The sequence below is a fragment of the Miniopterus schreibersii genome (assembly GCF_964146895.1).
Source record: "Miniopterus schreibersii genome assembly, chromosome: 12".
Taxonomy (NCBI): Eukaryota; Metazoa; Chordata; class Mammalia; order Chiroptera; family Miniopteridae; genus Miniopterus; species Miniopterus schreibersii.
The window spans coordinates 21,663,696-21,684,232 of NC_138112.1; the positions used below are offsets into that span (position 1 = coordinate 21,663,696).

The 20,537-nt window shown below is 43.5% G+C and overlaps 2 protein-coding genes across 2 annotated transcripts in view; both read right to left on the reverse strand.

Annotated features, from left to right (window-relative positions):
- PANX1 (pannexin 1) overlaps positions 1-8,118 on the reverse strand; it is a 40,340-nt gene extending 32,222 nt beyond the window's left edge. Inside the window, exon 1 of the mRNA XM_081154677.1 lies at positions 7,770-8,118. Coding sequence (XP_081010803.1) covers positions 7,770-7,950 — 181 coding nt within the window. The 5' untranslated portion in view covers positions 7,951-8,118. The remainder of the gene's footprint in view (positions 1-7,769) is intronic.
- An 8,781-nt stretch (positions 8,119-16,899) lies between these two features.
- Positions 16,900-20,537, reverse strand: part of HEPHL1 (hephaestin like 1) — a gene marked incomplete at both ends in the record, with an annotated part of 60,527 nt that continues 56,889 nt past the window's right edge. The window contains 3 exons of the mRNA XM_081153631.1: positions 16,900-17,102; positions 17,197-17,268; positions 17,743-17,905. Coding sequence (XP_081009757.1) covers positions 16,900-17,102; positions 17,197-17,268; positions 17,743-17,905 — 438 coding nt within the window. The remainder of the gene's footprint in view (positions 17,103-17,196; positions 17,269-17,742; positions 17,906-20,537) is intronic.

Sequence of the window (20,537 nt, forward strand, 5' to 3'; positions counted from 1 at the left end):
TCCTGGAGTGCATCTAATAACTAATGTTAGTCCAGTGTCCTCATGTTACAAGGGGTGAAACTGATTCTAAGCTGAGATGCCTTCTGGTCACACATGCCGCACTCAGCTGTTCCACACTGTTAATATGTCATTGGAGTAGTACTATAATTCTTCAAAGTGCATTTTTCTGTTCTGGTATTCAATGTGTGCAGCAAAGAAAACACTAATAACATGAAGGCTTAATGTTTATAAGTGACTTAAAAGGAATGAAAACTTAAGAATGTCAAGACCACCAGCCCGTGGGTGCTCCTCCCTCTAGGGACACTGGAGAAAGGAAGGGAGGAGAGTCACTGACACTATCACCCAGACTCATCCCGGCTGAGCCTCCAAGCACCCATGGGAAGAACTCCTGAATCTGAGTGAGAACTGCTCACAATATTGTCAAGTACTTTCAGACTGTAGAAGCTCAATGCTTCTACAGAGTTCAGAGCTCATCAACATGAATTGACTACAAACCATGTGTCAGGTCCATTTCCATGTATTATCACATTTAACAGGTATCATTATCTGCTTGCAAAAGAAAACCTGGTGCTGTCAGAGAGAAGAGGTAAAACTCAGTGTGCAAGAGTACAGCTGAGTAAGAACGCTCTCTCTGAAAAGTAACCTTTCCACACCAGAGTGACTGCTTTTTTGAAAACTCTGAGAACCCTCACATTCGATCATGAAATGTGAAGCAGATGTTAACAGTTTAAAAAAGACTTTTTAAAAAGACATCTTTACATTTCCTAATAAATGATATCTGCTAGTTGACAATTTAAACAGGAAACAGAGGGATCCAAGTGAAACAACTTTTTTTAACATTTAGTTTCAGAAAAAGGTAGAAAGAGGCATTTAAGATATATTTGGGCAGGGGTAGATTTCATAAGCCAATGATAAACAGCTAAGACCTGACAGTCTCTCTGGGATCAAACAGCACCAGCCAAAGGCAACGGTAAGTAGCCTGGAAGGAATGAGCAGTCCCCAGAACACGGCCAGTGTTACCACAAGAGCCAAGAACTGTCATGTGAAATCTCAGTGCAAATTGGGAACCACAAGCTGAAACAGTGAGATGCCGTTTCCATCGTAAGAATGACGGTGACTGCTGGCAGCAGTGTAAACTGGTATTTGGAAGTCAATGAGAAGTACCTTTTAAATATGAAGTGTACACACCTTTCGATCCTCTAACTGTAAACTCCACCCTCAAGTCTGATCCCAACACAATGGCTCTCAAAGTGTGGTCTGGAACCTGAGACTCTTTCAGGAGGTTCTTGATGTTAAATCTATTTCCACAGTGATACTAGGTTGTCATGTGCCTCCTTACTCTCATCCTCTCATGAGTATACACAGTGGAGTTCCCAGAGGCTGCTGGCACGGGTCATTGCCACGTAATGATTGAGGTGCGAACAGGAGAAGGCAGTGGTCTTCCCTTAAGCTAGACAGAAGGAGATCTGTGAAACTGGAAAGCAATGCCACTCTTCGTATTAAGTCTTATTTTTGAAGTTATTTTCTCATAAAAATATATATGTTAACATGTAAGGGGGCTAATTTCAAATTAACCAAAAAATGAAATATTTCTCAGTTTTAATTTCTAATATGATAAATACCTATAGATATAGCCCACAAACAAAAGCTCTTTGGAATCCTCAATAAAATTTAAGAGTGTTCAGTGGTCCTGAGACCAAAAAGTCTGAGACTCTCTACATTTTGAATGAGGAAGCACGTCCAGGGATGTTCACTGAACCACTAAAAGGAAACACACAAAAACAGTAACAGTAGTTACCTCTGGGGAAGAGACCAGGTGTGTCAAAACACACACACACACAAGGGTTTAATTTCTTCTTACTGTCTGAACTTGACCACAAAGACAAAGACATGAAGCCATTTGTCAAATTAAAAGTATCTGGAAGATTCCCTCTGCTGCCCTCAGTAACTCCATGGCATGCAGCTGTGCCTGCCTCACCCTACCAGGGCCCAGTGCTCCCCAACTGCCTCCCCATCTCCACTCGGCCCAAACTCTCCTTGCCTCAGTCAGGGGTTTGAGAATAAGGAGGTCCAAGGACACAACCCGCAGGGGAAGGGTGGTGTTGGCATGGTTTTTTGAAAGGATGTCACTAATCCAAACCTACTTTCTGCAAAGGTTCTGAGTCGTATGTTCAGTTTTTGCTGGGGATGGGACTTCCATCTATTTTGCAATAACAGATTATTTTCCACAGCCTCACTTTCTTTTCTTCCTTTTTTCTTGAGGTGGTAGGTGGGGTGACAAAAAAAGGGAATAGTAAATAATTAAAGATGGATCTGGGTTTTTTAAAGTCAGGGAACAGTATGCATTGAAATAGGACAAATGCTACTTGGTAAGTTCTAACATATTCTTTAAATATGTTTTCATTGGTTTTTAGAGATAGAGGAAAGGGGAGATAGAGAGAGAGAGAGAGAAACATCGATGAGGGAGAAACACTGATTGGCTGCCTCCTGCCCACCCCCTACTGGGGATTGGGCCTGCAACCCAGGCATGTGCCCTGACTGAGATTCAAACCAGCAACCTCTTGGTGCATAGGTCAACCCTCAACCTCTGAGCCACATGGCCCAGGCTCTACCATATTTTTTAAATCGATCTCATCATTACTAAACGTTTGCTATTATATGTCAATTCATATTCCTTGCTCTATTAATCACATTTTATAGATAATATAACAACACTTGGATCCCCAAATGCTAAAACCTTACTGACATCTCTGATAATTCTTTTCATTTACACCCTCTACTGAATGTCAACTATATCAACTTTTCTGTTGGAAGCTATGCACTGAGCAGTCAATCCGACAGAGGACAGGTGATCCCTGTCCCCAACAAAAGTACCATCTGGTGGGGGGACAGTATTCAACAAATAATACAAATAATTACCTAATTGCAACTTAGAGTCAGTGTCAGGAAGGAAATTTATAGTGTGCTCTGAGAACACATCAGGAAATCCACCGAAAGTTGCAATTTTACCCCTGAACAGGTACTGCTTTCTTAAAACCAGGAGCACATCAAAATGCCTCCTCCAATCTCTTGACAGCGTCGCCTTCAGTGGAACTGAGAGGTGGCAGCATTTTCCTCCACTTACAGGAAATAGAAACTCAGGAATGCAAACTATCCTGGAAGATGATTTCATCCTTCTGGGAAATGCCACTGCTCTCTCCCTTTTCCTTTCAATGTTGGGAGGAGGGAACATTCACAAGGATTGATGCACCCATGAGCTTCATGTGAAATAGTAGACATTTGGAAAGAACCTAAACGTACATCACTAGGGGAGCATTAGATGAGTTATGATAAGAATATACTAGACTTGCCCAGCCGGGCGTGGCTCAGCAGTTGAGCATCGACCTAGGATCCAGGCGATCAGGGTTTGATTCCCGGTCAGGGCACATGCCCGGGTTGTGGGCTGCAGCCGATCAATGGTTCTCTCATCATTGATGTTTCTATCTCTCTCTCTCCCTCTCCCTTCCTCTCTCTGAAGTCAATAAAGATATAGTTAAAAAAAAAAAAAAAAAAGAATATACTAGACTATGTAATATACTGCCTGCCTATTAAAAAATAGTGAGGTGACTCTATGTACTGACACAGAATGCTGTCCAAAACAGTAAGTGAGAAAAAGCAAACTACTATGGTATGATTCAAATTTGTTTTAAAAAATGTGTACGTGTTATATTAATGCGGACAAAGGGGACATTAAGGCTGCACGATAGTCCCCACGGTGCTAACCTCTAGCACATGAAGAAGGTGGTTTGTAATTCCTTTAGCATGTGAACATATTTAGTACAATATATTTTGTACACTATATTTAGGTACAATTTTGTTATTAAAAAAAATATAACAAAAAACATTAACAGAGAAAATCACATGTGCTTCAGCAGCCTCTCTGGATGGCAGGCATCCTTCTGGAAGGGTCCAGGAGGCTCTCTGGTTCTTTGGTTTTAAGTATGAATTGAGGATGTGCTGTTACGGGGGCTATACCCCGAGACCCTAAATATTAGCCCATTCCTATAGACATCCTGAAAAGAATCAACTAGCTTTGCCATCTAGTACGTGCTGAAAAGAAGCCTAAACATACTCCCAAAGATGTGCCTAAATTCAGCCACAACAGAGCAGATAACTTAAGCCACCCAGATGCTGACTCAGAGGGGAAAAAAAACACAAGGGAAACTAAGTAATTACGTAGTATCAGAAGCAGCTGCAGTTATATTTGTCCTTTGGCTCTCTAGGGCTGGCCCAAAGGGACCAAATCCATCTGTCCAGAATTGTGGCTACCCCCTGGAGGGCAGCAGGGAGAGACAGCTCCCTGGGTAGACCAGTAGAACAAACTCCCTTTCCCAGGGGTGCACTGCCTGCCTCTACTGCTCATCTGGTCCAGCCGGCCAGGCTCAGGGCAAGAAGCATCCTGGCAGGAGACAGAGGCTCTCCTTTCCTATGGTCTCCTAACACACCAGGTTAGGGCCCTAAAGAATCAAAGCAGCCCCTGCACAACCCTAGGCCCAGGGTACTACAAACCTTCCCAAAAGTCCCCAAGAACATGAACCCTGTTCAGAGTCTGTTTTACTGAAAGGTAAGGGAATTCGTTTCTCTAATCATTTGGATAAACACTGCTAGAATTCAGAGCTTGAAGGCCACGTAGTCCAATTATGCTTGTATTCTACACAGAACTGTCACCCAGCTATTTCCTAAATCTCTCTCTCCCCCTCCCAGGGTGAAGCCTGCTGTACCTCCAGAGGCACCTGGGGACAGCTGTGTTAGAAATGAGGGTTCTTCAGTGTCACAGAACTGTCTCTCTTACAGTCTCCACTCCAGACCTGTGAGAGCTGATGCGGGAGGTGAACTCAACCTGCAGCCACCAGGTGGGCACCCAGCACAGCCTAAAGGTCAGTTTGCTGCTCTGCACATCAGTCTCTAAGGCCTGGGCAGGTTCTGTCCCTCTTTTCTGAAAGGAAACCAGTGGGCTGAACAAGTGAGAAAATGGGTCAAAGGCTGAGAAGAAACCTTTAATATGATACCCAGTATGTTTTATCCTATGAAGACATTCTCTCTCTAACCTTCAACAGCCTCCTCCCCATCAATGGCCAGCTTCCAGGGACCAGCTTCCAGTAGAAGATAAATGAAGTATCTTATAGGTGAGGCAGCCACAGGGACAGGTTATAATGCAATGTGCAATGTACGACAATGTAAGACTATTCCAGGCACCAGAGAGGTGGGGAGCTCTTCTCAAGAGAGAACAATGAAGCCAGGTTTAAAACCTACAGGCCTATTTCATACTCTGGGCCAGTGCTCATTCACCACAGTGGTAGGCAAGAGTGCCTGCTCCATTTAAACTACCCTTCTCTCTTGTTGTTGTGGTTCTCATTTATTGCTTGCTTGTTTTTGTACAAAAACTAAATTTGCACAAAACAAAATGCTGCATGACATGACCCCACTTTTCCAACTCCAGGCACTAATTTATGTACCTCTCTTCTCCTCTCCTCTCTAGAGCCTTTCTTCTGGCTTTATCTAATGTGCACTGAAGCTGATAGATCTTCCCTGGTCCTGATGGCTTCATCCCATATGCCTGTCCTCCCCTTGGAGGTCCTAAAGCATTTGAGACACAGGAGTCTGTTCAATAGCTCTTTAGCCAAGTCCCAGCCAACCCTCACCTGCCTGGTGCTCAGAGCTCTCCACTGTCTTGTCACTGAATCACACACAACTGGATGATATTACCTGTCAGCATGTCTGTTCTAGTACCCAGCTGGTGGTAAACTCATGCAAGGCGGGGAGAGGACCATGTCTCAAAGTCCTTTCATGTCCTCTCAACATCCAGCATTGCTATACACACAGCATGAGGTCATGCCCTTGCTGCATAAACCCACTCCTAATGCCAACTAAATGCCTCTCAGACAACCCATCAATTTGGATGAGTCTACAGCATTACTGGTGCAGAGATCTCAGATGTCCCTTTAATATATGACGCCAGAGGTGAAGTTTGACCATGGATGGTAACCAACTCCTCCCTCCTGGCATCAGGTGCCCAAGACTGTTGCTCCTCTATGACAGGGACCATGTCTCATTTACACCTAGGTCCTTGGTGCCCAGCACTGGGTCCAGCCCCACGGCTAGTATACTCAAGGAACATTTGCTGAAGGTAGAGACTATCTCCAGGACCCATGCTACTCAGTGGTTGTCCTTCCTACAGGAAGCCTCAACACCTGGCCATCTGGAAGGTGGAAGGAAACCCTATGGCTATGCCCACCCAGATACAAGGAAAACTGAACACTTATTTTTCCACAATGAATTTGGCAACTTCCTGAGAAGCTGAACAATTTGGTGCCATAGAACACAAAATCCAATGCGTCATAACCCTTTTCTAACCAACTGTTCCCTCAATTCACTATTTCCATCAACAACACCATTCTCCACTCACCCAGGCCTGCAGCCTTTCCAAAACTCTGCTCTTCGTGGCCTATTAAAAAGAGGTACCCGAGCACTGCTTGTTGCTCCTTGATCTCTAGAAATCACCCCTTCCCACACTTTCCCTTCCACCCTTGGCCCCCACACATGCACAAGACCTCAACTGATGCCCCATCTTACAGCATCCAGCCTCCCTAACTCTACTCTCCTCCTTCACAGATCCTACATGCCACCATCGGGCTATTATTTAGTAAGTGCTGTTTCCAATGGGTCCATCCTTTGCTCAAAAAAGAACTTTGTACTTTTTAAACCATCACGTCTGTACTCCTCTCTTCTACGTGACCCAGGCCCACATTCACTCTCCTATCCCAGGAACCCTGACTAATCCTCCTGCCTCAGCTAGGATTATCATGTCTCTCCCCTTCTGGGGAAAAGGTAACATTTTTTGCCATCTCAAAATCTTGGCCAAGTTCTCACCTCTGCTTATGCAAATCTCACCCACGCTCCAAGGCTCCAACTTCTCACACAGGTACAGTCGCACCAGCCTCTCCCCTGGGACAACTGTGTCTAGCTGTCTGTCACACAGGGCCTTCCTGTTGACTCACTTTCTCCTGTGCTGAAAGTCAGATGGGCTGAGGAAGACCATAGACTTTTTAGCTACGTGATCCCGCCACCAGACTTTCAAATCTCACAGCACTGTTATGATCGAGTGAAAATTTACATGAAGGGGACTCATTCATCTCACATTCATAATAAGAATGTCCAGGTGGAGAATATTGGTATCTCCCTATTACCTGCCAAGTACAGGTATTTCCTATCATTCACAATCCAGCAGCACTAAAGTTTCAGTAAATATCAATCAAAATAAGATAACAAAGGGAGACTCTACTTTTCATGGAGCACATGTCTACATATTCAGCATTTAGCCACTCAGGAACTTCTCTGGTACAAAATTTTAGGCGGCAACACCAATGTGTGCAGGGGAAAAGAGGGGAGACAGTTGTTCTGGGCAAATCTGGTGGCAAGGATGCCGGTCATAAGAGTGGAACATGCACACAAAGCCACAGCTGGGATCAGTGGGGCGCAGGAGACACGCTGAGGAGGGGGGATGCGAGCAGAGTCCACTGGTGTACGAATGAAGCACCGGGACAAAGAATGCTTCAGACCAGAAAACCGGGGCTACCTTTCTTCCCAATGTTCACGCCCATCTCAGCAATAAGCACTGCCTGGGGCACGAGGTAAAACCACTCCTCCGGCCTGGCACGTCTCAGGGTGCCCGCTCCGCCCGGCCCGCGGCCCCCACCCCGGCCCCCACGCCCCCGGGGCGCAGGCCCTACCCATGGAGATCTCCTGCGCGTAGGCCAGCGAGATGAGCAGCAGCGGCAGCCCCACGGCGATGTACATGACCATCTTGTCCACGGCCAGCTCCAGCCGCAGCCCCTTGAACCGGGGCTCCGAGGGCTCCTTCAGTAAGAAGTCCGAGAACACGTACTCGGTGGCCAGGTGGGCGATGGCCATGGCTGCGGCGCGGCCGGCGCGGCCTGTCCAGCCCCCGAGGGCAGGCACGGGAACTGCCGGGCTCGGGAGGGCTGCGCGGCGCCTTCACCCCGGCCCCGGCCCCGGCCCCGCCCGCGACTTTCGCTTTCCCTTTGCCGGCTCCCCAGCTGCTCCCACACCCCGCGAGCCTCGGTGCCTCCGTGCGCCCCGCCGCCCGCCGCCGCCGCCGCCGCCGCCGCCGCCGCGCGCACGAGCGCTCGGGCTCCCGCGCAGCCGACGCCGGCGCAGACCCGCCCCGCGCGCCCCGCCCGCAAGGTGCCCGCAACGCGCGCGCGCCGCCGGGCCCCGCGCCTCTCCGGTCCCCCGAGGCGCGAGAATCGACCCGGGAACAAAGCGCTGCCCTCTCGCTGGATCCCTCCGCTCAGCCCGCGAGGCTGCCGTTTCGCTGAGCGAGGAGGGAGACGGAGGACCCGGGGGCCCGAAAACCGCAGTGACGGGGAGCGGAGTGGCACGGCCACATCCACGACCCTGGCATCTACATCCCCAAAGGGATCGTCCCGCCGGCAGGATGACCTAAGTCGGGTTTTTCTCGCGCTCCTCCCGTCCTCATTCTCCCACTTCCTGGCCCGGGACTTTTGAAAACATTTCTGAAAGCAACCCCTTCCCCGGTGGGCAGAATGACCCCCTTTTACGCCCCACCCCCAACATTTCCACGCGGTGACTCGGGTTCAAAGGAGCTCTGAATGCTTCAAAGAGCAACGGGTGCCACGAAAAGCCAATTGCGCGGTGTAGGCTGAGCATGTGTGGAAAGCGGGAGCCCGGAGCCCCTCCAGGAGCTCTGAGTGACAGGGAGGCGCGGGGCGGCCCTGAGGGTGACGGGGTCTCAGGCCGCAGTTGTCGCGGCTCAGTCCAAGCTTTTCTCCTCCTGCTTTCCCGCTCGGAGCCTTGGTCTGGGAGCCCGAAGAGGGGTGACCAAGGATGAGTGGGGTGTTGGGGGAGAGCAGCTTCTGAACCGCTTACAGAAAGTGGATGCTGAGAAAATAGACAGGAGATGCTCTCATCAGGAACATTTGGAGCAGACAGGACCTTTAAACGTGAGGTCTCATTGGAGCTGGCAGGGCTGCCTTCTCTGCCCTTTGTAGGTGTGTGTGTGTGGTGGTGGCCCATGCACACAAGCCTCTTCTATATGCCCTCAACTCCCACATGTACATCTCCACCTGGCCTGTCCTCTGAGCACTCGTCCAACGGCCTACACAAATCTCCACTTGGATGGCTCACTGGACTTCACACTCACGATGGCCAGAACTGCAATCCGCATCTTCCTCTCAGCCTGAACTCTAGTCTTCTACATCTTGCTAAACGCATCACCATCCACCCGTCTGCCCACTTCCATCTCTCCCAGCTGCCTTAACCACTTCCAAATTCTCTTGCTTCTCTCTCCTAAATATAGAAAACCTGGCAGTTATTCTATCCTGTGCTCCCAACACCCCAATTCAGGCCACCAGCCTCTCTCCTAACCACAAAGGAATGTATCCCATAGGCCTGCAAGCGGGTCTCTTCCACATCTGCCAGAGGGAGCTTTTAAAAGCTCCATCTGATCATGTCACCTCCCCCTTAAAGTGTACATTGCTTTTAGGATAAAATTCAAATTTCTTAGCATGGTCACTGACTGCCTCACCAGCTTAAAGTCACTTGACCCTCCTGTGCCTCAGTTTTTTAATCTATAAAGTGGTAATACCTTTCAAGATTGTGATACGGATCAAATGACAACCTATATAAAGTGCCTAGGACAGCTGCTGAGTGCTATGTAAGTGTTATCTGTAATTGTTGCCCTCTATTTTTTGTTCTCAACGATAATCACAACTATAATCCATCAAGTGTTTGTTTGTTCATTTATTTAATATTTGTCTCCCCCTTTATATGGTAAGCTTCACGAGTGCAGGTCCATCCCTGTGTATACAACTCTTATGTCTAACACTTTGCACAAATGCCTTGTACATCATAGGTCTTTTAATAAATATTGATTGTCTGAAGGAATCTAAAAGTGTTTCACCTTGAAAACAAGTAGCCCAACTTACATTTATTTATCCACACGCTCAAGGCATATGTTAGAAGCCAGAGAAGGGCCAGTTCTGGGCTTGGTAGATGGGGAAGCAAAGCTGAAGCGGACACATTCCATTTCCTTGAAGATCTCATGGCTTAATAAGAGAAATAAGGCATGTGCACAATGAACTATAATACAAGTTGGAAAGGCTAAGTGATTTTGTGAAAGGTGGGGTATGCCAAGGGAGATGCATAAAAGAGCGGGACCCAGATGAATCAGTCTGTTTGTGGCAGGCAGAGCCAGGATGGGAGCCTCCTAGGAGTGAATGAAAGCATGGATGCTTTGACCCTTCTCTCCTTGTCAAAATCTACACATCTAACAGGCTCAAATGTCCCTTCTGGAAGCCTCCCAGATCCCCCAGTTGTGATGAATCACTCCCTCCCTAGCACTTTCTTCTTCTGGTCCAGTGTTTAGCTCATTGTGCCTTGCGTGATGGTGGATCGCATTCCTGCTTTCTCATTACATATCTAGTTCCTCTGAGGATCTGGACAGAATTTGCAGTTTTGTAAATTGCCCTCAGCCCTGGCAGAGTTTTTTTTTTTTACATTTAGCAGAAAGTCAATACACGTTTGTTGAACTTACAATAGAGGCAAGAAAGAGAACTTGCTAGGAAATGGGAAGTAGAGACATCTAACACTGATAAAGGAAAGATGAAGGCGAGGGAGTCAAAGATGAAAAGGGTGCAGCCAGAGAAGGTAGTCTGGCCTTTTTCCCCCCATCAAGTATTAGGGAGTGTTTGGAGAGAAGTAATGTAAGTAGAGTTGTGCTTTAAAAAGGTAAATCTGCCAGCCACATGTAGAGTGGATTGAAACGCAGAGTAGAAGTGAAGAGATTGTTGAAATTTTGCACATGAGAAGTAAGGAGAGCCCAAACTGGTGGCCTGCCTTTGAGGACAGAGATGAAATGGCACAAAAGAAAGTGATAGTTAAGAAAGCCATTTTTCCTACTATAAAAATCAGATCAAACAATCTGACATGTGCCATGGTTCTTTGGGAGGAAAAAGAGAAAGCAGCTTTAACTCCTAGATTTGCCACTTGCTTGCTGTGCAATCAAGCATGTGTCACTGGCAATCTCTGAGCCTCAATTTCCTCATTTGCCAATAAAGGATAATACTGCCTATCTCATTGGGCTGTTCTGAGTGTTACATGTAATAATATATGTAACAGTGCCTGCCACAGCATGGATGCTTAGCACTTGATAGCTGTCATTACCAACCTCAGCAGCTTAAGGTGTCACACAAGAGTGTATATAACATTGCTTTAAAAAAAAAATAGACTTTAATTTTTAGAGCCATTTTAGCGTTACAGAAAATTTGAGCAGATGGTGCAAAGAGTTCCCACATACCCCCCACTCCTGCACTCATTTCCCCCTATTATTAACATCTTATACTGGCATGGTACATTTGTTGCAATTAATGAGCCAATATTGATATGTTAATATTAATTAAAGTCTACTTTATTCAGGTTTCCTTAATTTTCTGTTCTAGGAATACATCCAGGTTACTACATTATGTTTAGTTGCATGGACCAAAAAAGGGCCACATACTAAACCTGACAAGCTCAGGGAAGGCCTGTGTGGTGGGCCTTACAAACTCACAGACTGAAAGTAACCACACAGGATGGTCTGAACATAAAAATTCCCAACTAAAAGCAAGTCATGACAGGCAGTCATGTCCTAGGCTGGTATCTTCCTTGACAAAGGTCAGTCTTTAAGTGAGCCTGTCTATTTTGCATCTAAAATAACATATCTTTAGAATGTCAGAGTAATCTTCTTTTTCCAGACTCCTGAGGGTTCAATCTCCCATTAGAGCAAGAGACCACAGAAACCCTCATTGTTATCTTATTGCCCAAATACCATCTCTGTGCTGTAAATGTTAATTGTTAATTATCCTATACTCACCAATGTAAAAGAAGTATATGTCTCTTTGTTTTACTTTTTATCCAATCTCAGAGATTTTCCTGCTTTACTTTCTCCTGCCTCCCTAATCTACCACCAGTAGATTTCATGTAACCCCGCTTATGTCTTCTCCTTTGATTCTAGCGCATAAAATAAGCTGTAAGTTGCATAAATGTCTAATTACTATGTTGTGCACCTGAAACTAAAATATTGAATGTCAACTGTAAGGGGAAAAATTTTTAAGTTATTAAAAAAATAAAAATAGAAAACAATTAAAAAATAAGTTGTAAAACTGCATTTCTTGAGAGCATTTTCTCATTTTGTTAAGATTTTGCTTCCCAGCAATTGTCATTGGCTTGGTTCAAATAAACTGTTATAAGACTCTTTCTTTGACTGGACATTCTTTCATCAACAGTGGTCATGTCTCCTTAGCAACTCTTGGCTGCGACACTTTCTTAGGCTTTCCTTGTTTTTTTATATTGCTTTTTAAAAATCATTGTAAGGTACATTTGGGGATTAAATAGTCCTCCCTGCCCCCACCCCTTGCCCTAGTGTCATTTGTTAGAAGGAGACCAAAGCACATGTGGGCCCCAAAGCTACTGTCCCAGAACTGTTTTGTTTGTTTGAGACCCTTGACTTTTGACACTTGAATATAAGACCTTTTGCAGCCAACATAGTCAAAGTCCAAATAGTTGAGCTCACTACAATGTCTATTCTGTTTATATATTCATTCATTCATTTATTCAAGTGATATTTGCTGAGCAACTATTATGTATCTGAACTATGGTGCGTGCTGGGGATGCAGCAGTGAACAAAACAGGTCAGACATCCTTGCTTCCATCGAGCCTACATTCCAGTCAAAAGGGCAGACAACAATGAAACTAACCGACCAATTAAATGTTTATGTCTCGTGATAGGTGCTACAAAGGAAAACAATGGAAATAAGCACTAACAGGAAGAGAGACCCACTTTAGAGAGGGCATTCTGAGAAGCTCACAGCTGAACTACGGAAGGCAGGAGAGGGTATGAGGGTGCTGGAGAAGAAGAGTGTTTCTGGCATAGCAAGCAGAACATGCAAAGGCCCTGAGGCAAGAAAAAACTAGCAGGGCCTGAAAACTGATAAGAGCTCGAACAGAGTCAAAGTTGGAGAGGTGGGCATGGACCAGATCAGAATGGGCCTTATAGACCAGGCTAAGGAGTTTGAATATTATTTAAAGTGAAACAAAAATATTGGTAAGAACAAAGCCAGGATCCAAAACAGGGTTATTACTCTGAAGCCCATGATCTTTCTGCAATGTTTGCAGTGTTGTAGGTCCATCCCTGAGAAAAAGCCATAATTCTAAAATGGGTTATATGGACGGGGACTGCCCAGAATGGGTAGGCAGGTGGATTAGAAACAGACCATCTAGACAGCAGAGAAAAGAAATGATCAGTGAGGGGACCATTGACTTAATGAATGAGATAAATGTGCTAAAAAACGTCAAGCAATGTTTGTGCATTTTTCCTGTTTACATTAGTATTTCTGTGCTCAGCAATTGGGGGCATTTTGGGTTTGTACAGAAAGGGGAAATAAAAGCAAAATGGAAAGACATTAAAGAGTATTCACCAAGAAGTGATGTGATCAGATTTGGAAGAACACTGCTGCAGCTATGTGGAGTGGGTGGAAGGAGCAAGAGTGACAGAGAGAGGCTGGTTAGGGGACTCCTGCAGTGACCCTGCTTGAGCAGGATTTATGGTCTGCAGCCTAACGAGAAACATATTTTGAATTTATTAGCATAAAGATGGCTTTCAGATTCATGAAGATGGATGAGATAACCTATGGAAAGGTCTTTAACAAATTACCACACATTTGGTGGCATACATTTATTCTCTTTGAGTTCTGGAAGTCTGAAGTCTGAAATTAGTTTTACTGGAATAAAATCAAGATGTCAGTGGGCCATGCTCCCTCCATAGGCTATGGTGAAGAATTTGTTCCCTTGCTTTCTCCAGCTTTTAAAGCAGCAATCCTTGGCTTGTGGCCGCTTCCTCCATTCCCAAAACCAGCAGCATAGAATCTTGCTTCAGTCATCACATTGTCTTCCTCTGTTTTCAAATCTCTCTCTGCCTCTTTTAGAAGGGCATTTTGTGGTTATACTTATGGCCAATCTGAGTAATCCAGTATCAACTTCTCATATTAAGATCTTTAACTCAATCATACCTGCGAAGTCCTTTTTGCAATATAAAGTAACATTCACAGACTTGGAGATTAGGACATAAAATGTTTGAGGCCATCATTCAGCCTACCCCAGAGAGTAAAAGAGAGATAAGTTCCCAGTGGCAGACCCTGGGGCATGCTAACATTTAAATCAGAGAAAGGACAAGGAACTAGCAAAAGAGACTGAGACAGAATAGCAACTGAGGAAGATGAAGGCTGGCAGGGGGTCATGTTGCAGCACCAAGAAACTAGAGGATGTTTAGAAGGAAGGAGTCCTCAATCGATGCCGAGAGGTTGAGTAAGATGAACGTAGGAAGAAACCAGGGGAATGGCATGATGTTATTGATTTTGACAAGAGTAGATTGGGATGGGGGGGAGCAGGGGACAAGGCACACTGGACTGAAGCCACTGGAATGGGGTGAGGAATGCATGGGGGGGGTGGTACAGGCAGCCAGCGTGGACAGTGCTTTAAGTTCTGCTCTCAAGGGAACAGAGAAACTGGGTTGGACAGGTTCTGGTGTTAAGGCCAATGGCTCTTGTTTTGCTTTCTATTTTTAATGGTAGGCATTGCTGATGACTTCATGCGGGAGGAGACACTGATAACCGAGGGAGTAAAGTCCTTGAGAAAGCGAGAAGGGGTGAGGTCCAGAGCCGAGTGAGAGACTGGCCCTGCTAGAAGCAGGGCCACATCTCCTACTGTAACAGGAGGAAAAGGTAGGTAATGTGGTTGATTTTCTCAAAGGAGTGAGGTTGAGAATGAAGAAGTGTGGTATCCTTGAAGAAGCAACGTGTGGGAAGAGTTCTACTGTTATTTTGCTTCATTTCCTTTAGCAAGTATAACTAAGATAGCTGCTAAATATCTAAAATATATTCTCCTTTAACCATCCCCCCACCCCAGATTTAATGATGGGTAACTTTTACTTAAAAATAAAGGAGAAACATGCAAATAGCCATCTTATGTGAAACTTTATTAAAAAGAGAAATGGTATAATCACACTACTTTGTGGTTTTCGTGTTATTAAAAAAATAAACTAAGAGAAAAGGGAAAAAACTTACAACTAAATAATTTGTTGTCTAAGTGAGTTATAAATAAGTCATTTCTTATAATCATTATGATGAAATTATACAGCTGACATGTGTATGAAAACTGTAGAGCACCTACCACAAAATCACATTATGAGTGGTCAGCAGGGTGGAGTTCAAAGCCCTTTGGGTACCCTGCTTGATAGGACATTCAACCAAACTATGAACAGAACTATTAGCGTTCACATCTTGTTTTACGTAAAACTAGCTTCTATCAAATTACCTGTTTCCCTTCACCAAGATGAAGACAGAAAGTATGAAAGAACCTCCACCAGTATTTAGCAGGTCCTCCTCATTCATCTGGACACCCAAGTAGTCCATGGCTAAGGCAGATGTACTACTATCCCTAGTCTGGCATTGGCATTGGCATTGGCATCACAGGGCCTCTTGCCCTGAGCTAAGGGCAATTTCTCAGTCTAGTAATAAACAATGTTGCTTTTATTAATCTTACACCTAACGTTTAGGCATGAATACAGAGAGCATGGATTGCCTCACAGTGGGCTTGAGTTTAGTTGTTCAATATTTTATTTTTGCATTTGAGCCTTGAAAACTGTAATACTTATTTTGAAAGCTGATTTAATGGAGTAAAATATTGCCAGTGGGACGCTCTTTTTCTAGCCTTTCCTTTTCTTTTTTATCTCCTCCCACAAAGGGCTGTCTTTAAGAGGCGTGGAATCAAGAATTTTGTGAGATTCCCTTCTCCCCCCAACCAGTCAGCTGCATTGACGAATTCTTCCTGGCGTTTCTTACATGATGAGACAGTTTTTATTTCCTAGAAGGTGGAGACTTGGAAGGATCCTTTATGTGAATACAAAATCAGACTCAGGACTCAAGCCTGGACTCGCCTCCTGCAAAGATTCCCTCCATCTTAGAAGCGCCCACGAAACTCCCAGGGAGCCTTTGACTCCCGGTGGGAGAACCCGGCCTGCTGGTTCACAGATTCCAGCCCCCCACCTTCTGAAACACATGCAAGTTCTCTAGTTGATTCTTGAAAATACAAACGTTGCCACGGAAACATTGTAAAAACTAATAACATAAAGTGAGTCATAAACATTCAAGTGTCCCTACGAGTTTGCATAAAAAACAGCAGCCATATTTTTAAAATGTTTATAACTTTGCCTTTTGTAACAAATAGTGTGCAGGCTATTTATAATCAAGTGGGGAAGGTTGGGAGAGCTGGCCGAGGCCTCTCAAATATTCACTTGGTCAGATTCTATCAGCAGATACTGACGCGACATTTCCATGAACTCCCCAGAAAGACATTTTCCCTGGAACAGCTAAGGGAAGCGTCTTACTTAATAGGGTTGAAAAATCAGTGCTATTCCAGTTAGATGTCTGAGGCAGTATCACTCTTTCCAGAAGTCGTCCTTCTAAAAACTTACTGTTAGCTAAGAAAGCGCTGGCTGTCTAAGAATTATGAAAGGTGTAAAATAAAGATATCTTTCGAAGGGAACCCGCACTTCAGCAAATTCATTCCGAGAACAGGCTAAGACTGTTCTGTTAGTCACACCCATTCTCCTCTCTCTGTATTTTATACCTGAGGATTATTCACAGCCCATTTAAAAATAAATAAATAAAAGCAAATTGCTTCGCTTGTGTTCCCGAGGATCAGAGCCCGATCCAGGGCACAGCGTCGACCTTCCTTGGTGAACGATGCCTTGTCCAGTTTCCCTGCGTTGGAAGAGCAGCCAGCTCACAGAGCATCGGTGGGGAGCGCGCAGGACTGGACGGCCTGGTAGGCCACCTGCTTCCTTGCAGAATGCAGTCGGAGGGAGAGGACCATGGTGACGACCAGGAGGAGGAGGCCGATGATGAAAAGGATGACCAAGGCTGCTTTAGCTCCTCTAGGACCCAGATTCTTGCCAAAGAAATAGAGTTGCTCCTTCACAGGTTCTTCTGTGAAAAAGAAAAGTGAGGTGTCAGCCCTCTACCTTTCCCAGGAGAGTGAGCACTGGCCATTCCCATGCAGGGTTCAGGGAGGGGTGGTTACCGCTGGAGGGCGTGGTGGCCGGGTGGGTCGCTGTTCCTGGAGGAGACTTGGTGGAGTAAGGAATCCTGTTGTCTGGACAAAGAAGACAAGTTGATTGTTTTATAAACAATAGAAGTAGGTTCTTTTCGTGACAAGAGTTGTTTCAAGAGTTGTTTCATTTCACCAAGGACTTTATCCCTTCAGTATCTGTAAGTCTTTCTTGGATTCTGACTGTGTTACTCTTCATTCCACTATATATGCTGTTCCTACCCCAATCATCTTTTAAACTTCTACTCATCCGTGAAGAGCCATCTAAACTATATGGCCTCTGTGGAAGGTTGGCTCATATCCCCAGACTGTTAACCATTGCTTCCTACTGCTGTTGCTGAATCCTGTGCTCTGCACTCTATTTTGGTATGTTTCATATTCTATTATGGTTACTATTTACATATCTGTCTCTCTCTTGCTTGACTCTGAGCTCCTTGGGGGGATCTCATGCCTACTGTTTTCAGGGTCTACAGGAAGCTTGGTTCTATCCCCCCGCATCACTAGCAGACAACAGCATACCTATGTTCCGAAGGACTGTGTAGGTTGTTTCCATGCCAGCATGGATGTGATCAGACACATGACAGTGTAACAGCCATGTCCCTGGGTGATCTGCGAACAACTCGACGGTTTGGAATGTCCCAGGAAAGAGATCATATACATCTTCTCGATAAGATTTGTCTATCTGCAGAAAGAAGGAAATAATAAAGATAAGAGCAGAAATCAATAAAATCAAGAATATAAATATAACAGATAAATCAAAGGAACCAAAAGCTGGTGCTTTGAACAGATCAATAAAATTGATAACTTGTGGTTAACCAGCATCCACAAGCATCCACCTCCTGGTAGTCATAATATTTGTAGTCCCTTCCTACACTGCATGAGAGTTGGTCTATGAGACCAATAGCATATGGCAGAAGTGACAGCATTCTACTTCCAAGAGTAGGTTATAAAAGATAGAGGCTTCTGTATTACACCCTCTCTTGCTTTCTCCTCTTAGATTGCTCATTCTAGGGGAGACCAGCCCCGGTGCCATACCCACATGTTGAGGGACTGAAGCCTCCAGTCAACAGCCCTGTGAGTGAGCTTGGAAGTGGATCCTCCAGCTCTGGTCAAGCCTGATAACTGCAGTTCCAGCTGACATCTCACTGTAGCCTCATGAAAGGTATTATATCAGAACCAACTAGCTAAACTATTCCCAGATTCCTGACCCAGAGAAATTGTGAGATGTTTATTGTTCTAGGTCACTAAGTTTTGGAATTATTTCCTTTGTAGCAATAGATAACTAATACAAACTGACCAAGGGAAAAAAAGAAGACACAAATTGCAAATGTTAGGATTGAAAGAGGGGACATTACTAAGACCTTATAGACATTAAAAAGGATACAAAAGGAGTATTATGAACAAATGTTCAAAAATTCTACAACTTAGATGGTATGGACAAATTTCTTAAGATGAAAACTGATAAATATCACTATTCAGGTTATCTTTTAAGGAAACTAAAATTATATTAAAACCTTCCATCAAATAAACTCCACATACATAGATCTTCATTGGTAAATTTTATCAAACATTTAGAGAAGAAATAATACCAATTCTAAACAACTTCCAGAAAATACAAGAAAAGAGAACACTTTAAACTCATTATATGAGGCCAGAATTACCCTGAAACCAAAACCAGACAAATAGTTTACATGAAAAGAAAGCTACTACCAATATTCTTCATGAACATAGATGCAAAAATCCTTTAAAAAAAATTAACAGATTGAGTCCAGAAATATATAAAAAGGATATTGCATTATGACAAAATAAAGTTTATACTGGGAATTATAATTGAAAATCAAACTATGTAATTTATCAATACACTAAAGAAAATCATCAAAAGACTAAAAATGAAAAATATGATCATCTCAATAGATGCAGAAAAAGCATTTGATATGACAGAATTTAACATCTGTCCATAGTAAAAACTCTCAGCAAACTAAGAATAGAAGGACTTACAAAAAAACCTACAGCTAACTTTATATTCAATGATGAATGACTAAATGCTTTCTCTTAAGATTAAAAATAAGTCAAAGATATCCACCCTCACAATTCATATTCAACATTATAGTAGAACTACTAGCCAGTGCAATAAGGCAAGAAAAGAAATAAAAGGCGCACAGATTGAAAATAAGTAAGATTGTATCTATTCACAGATAACATGATTGTCTATGTAGAAAATCATCCCCTCAAAATCTACAAATAGCTACTAGAACTAGTTTAGCAAAGTTGCAGGATATAAGCTCAATTCGATAAAAATCAATTATATTTCTACATATTGGCAATGAACAAATAGAAATTGAAATAAAGACAATACCATTTATACTATCACCAAAATCCATGATATGCTTAGGTGATAATCTAACAAAACATATGCAAGATTTGTATGCAGAAAACTACAGAAGACTGATGGAAGAAATCAAACAAGATCTAAATAAATAGAGAGATACACCATGTTCATAGATTGGAGAGCTCAATATTAAGATAGCTATTTTTCCCAAACCAATGTACAGATTCAATGTAATTCTAATAAAAATCCTAGAATTTTAAAATAGAAATCAACAAGATGTTTCTTTTTAAATTTTATTTTTCAATTACTGTTGATATTCAATATTACCTTACATTAATTTCAAGCTATTTCTACAACTTATATGAGAAGGAAAAGATACAGAATAACTAAAGAAATTACCACCTGGTTTTAAGACTTACTATCACACTAAGAATCAAGACAGTGGCATTAAATAAAGGACAGAAATGTAGTTCAATGTAAAAGAATAGAGAACCCAGAAACAGATCCACATATATATGACCAATATGATTTTGACATAGTGGTAGTCTTTTCAATGAATGGTGATGGAACATTTTGACATCTATATGCAATAAATAAACCTTGAACCATATATGAAAATTAACTTAAAATGGATCAGAGCCCTAGATATAAAACCTAAAACTATAAAACTTCTAGGAGAAAATCTCTGTGACCTTGAGTTGGGCAAAGATTTCTTAGATATGATACCAAAATCATGATCCATAAGGGAAAAAATGATTAATTGGACTTCATAAAAATTAAGAACTTCTGCTCTTTGATAGATAATGTTAAGGGAATGAAAAGATATCACAGACTGAAAGAAAATATTTACAGACCTCAAATCTGGTAAAGGATTTGTATCCAGAATGTATAAAGCCCTCAAAAATCAACAATAAGGAACCAAACAATTTAATTAAAAAATGGACATAAAATTTGGGCACTTCACCAAAGAAGATTTACAGATACC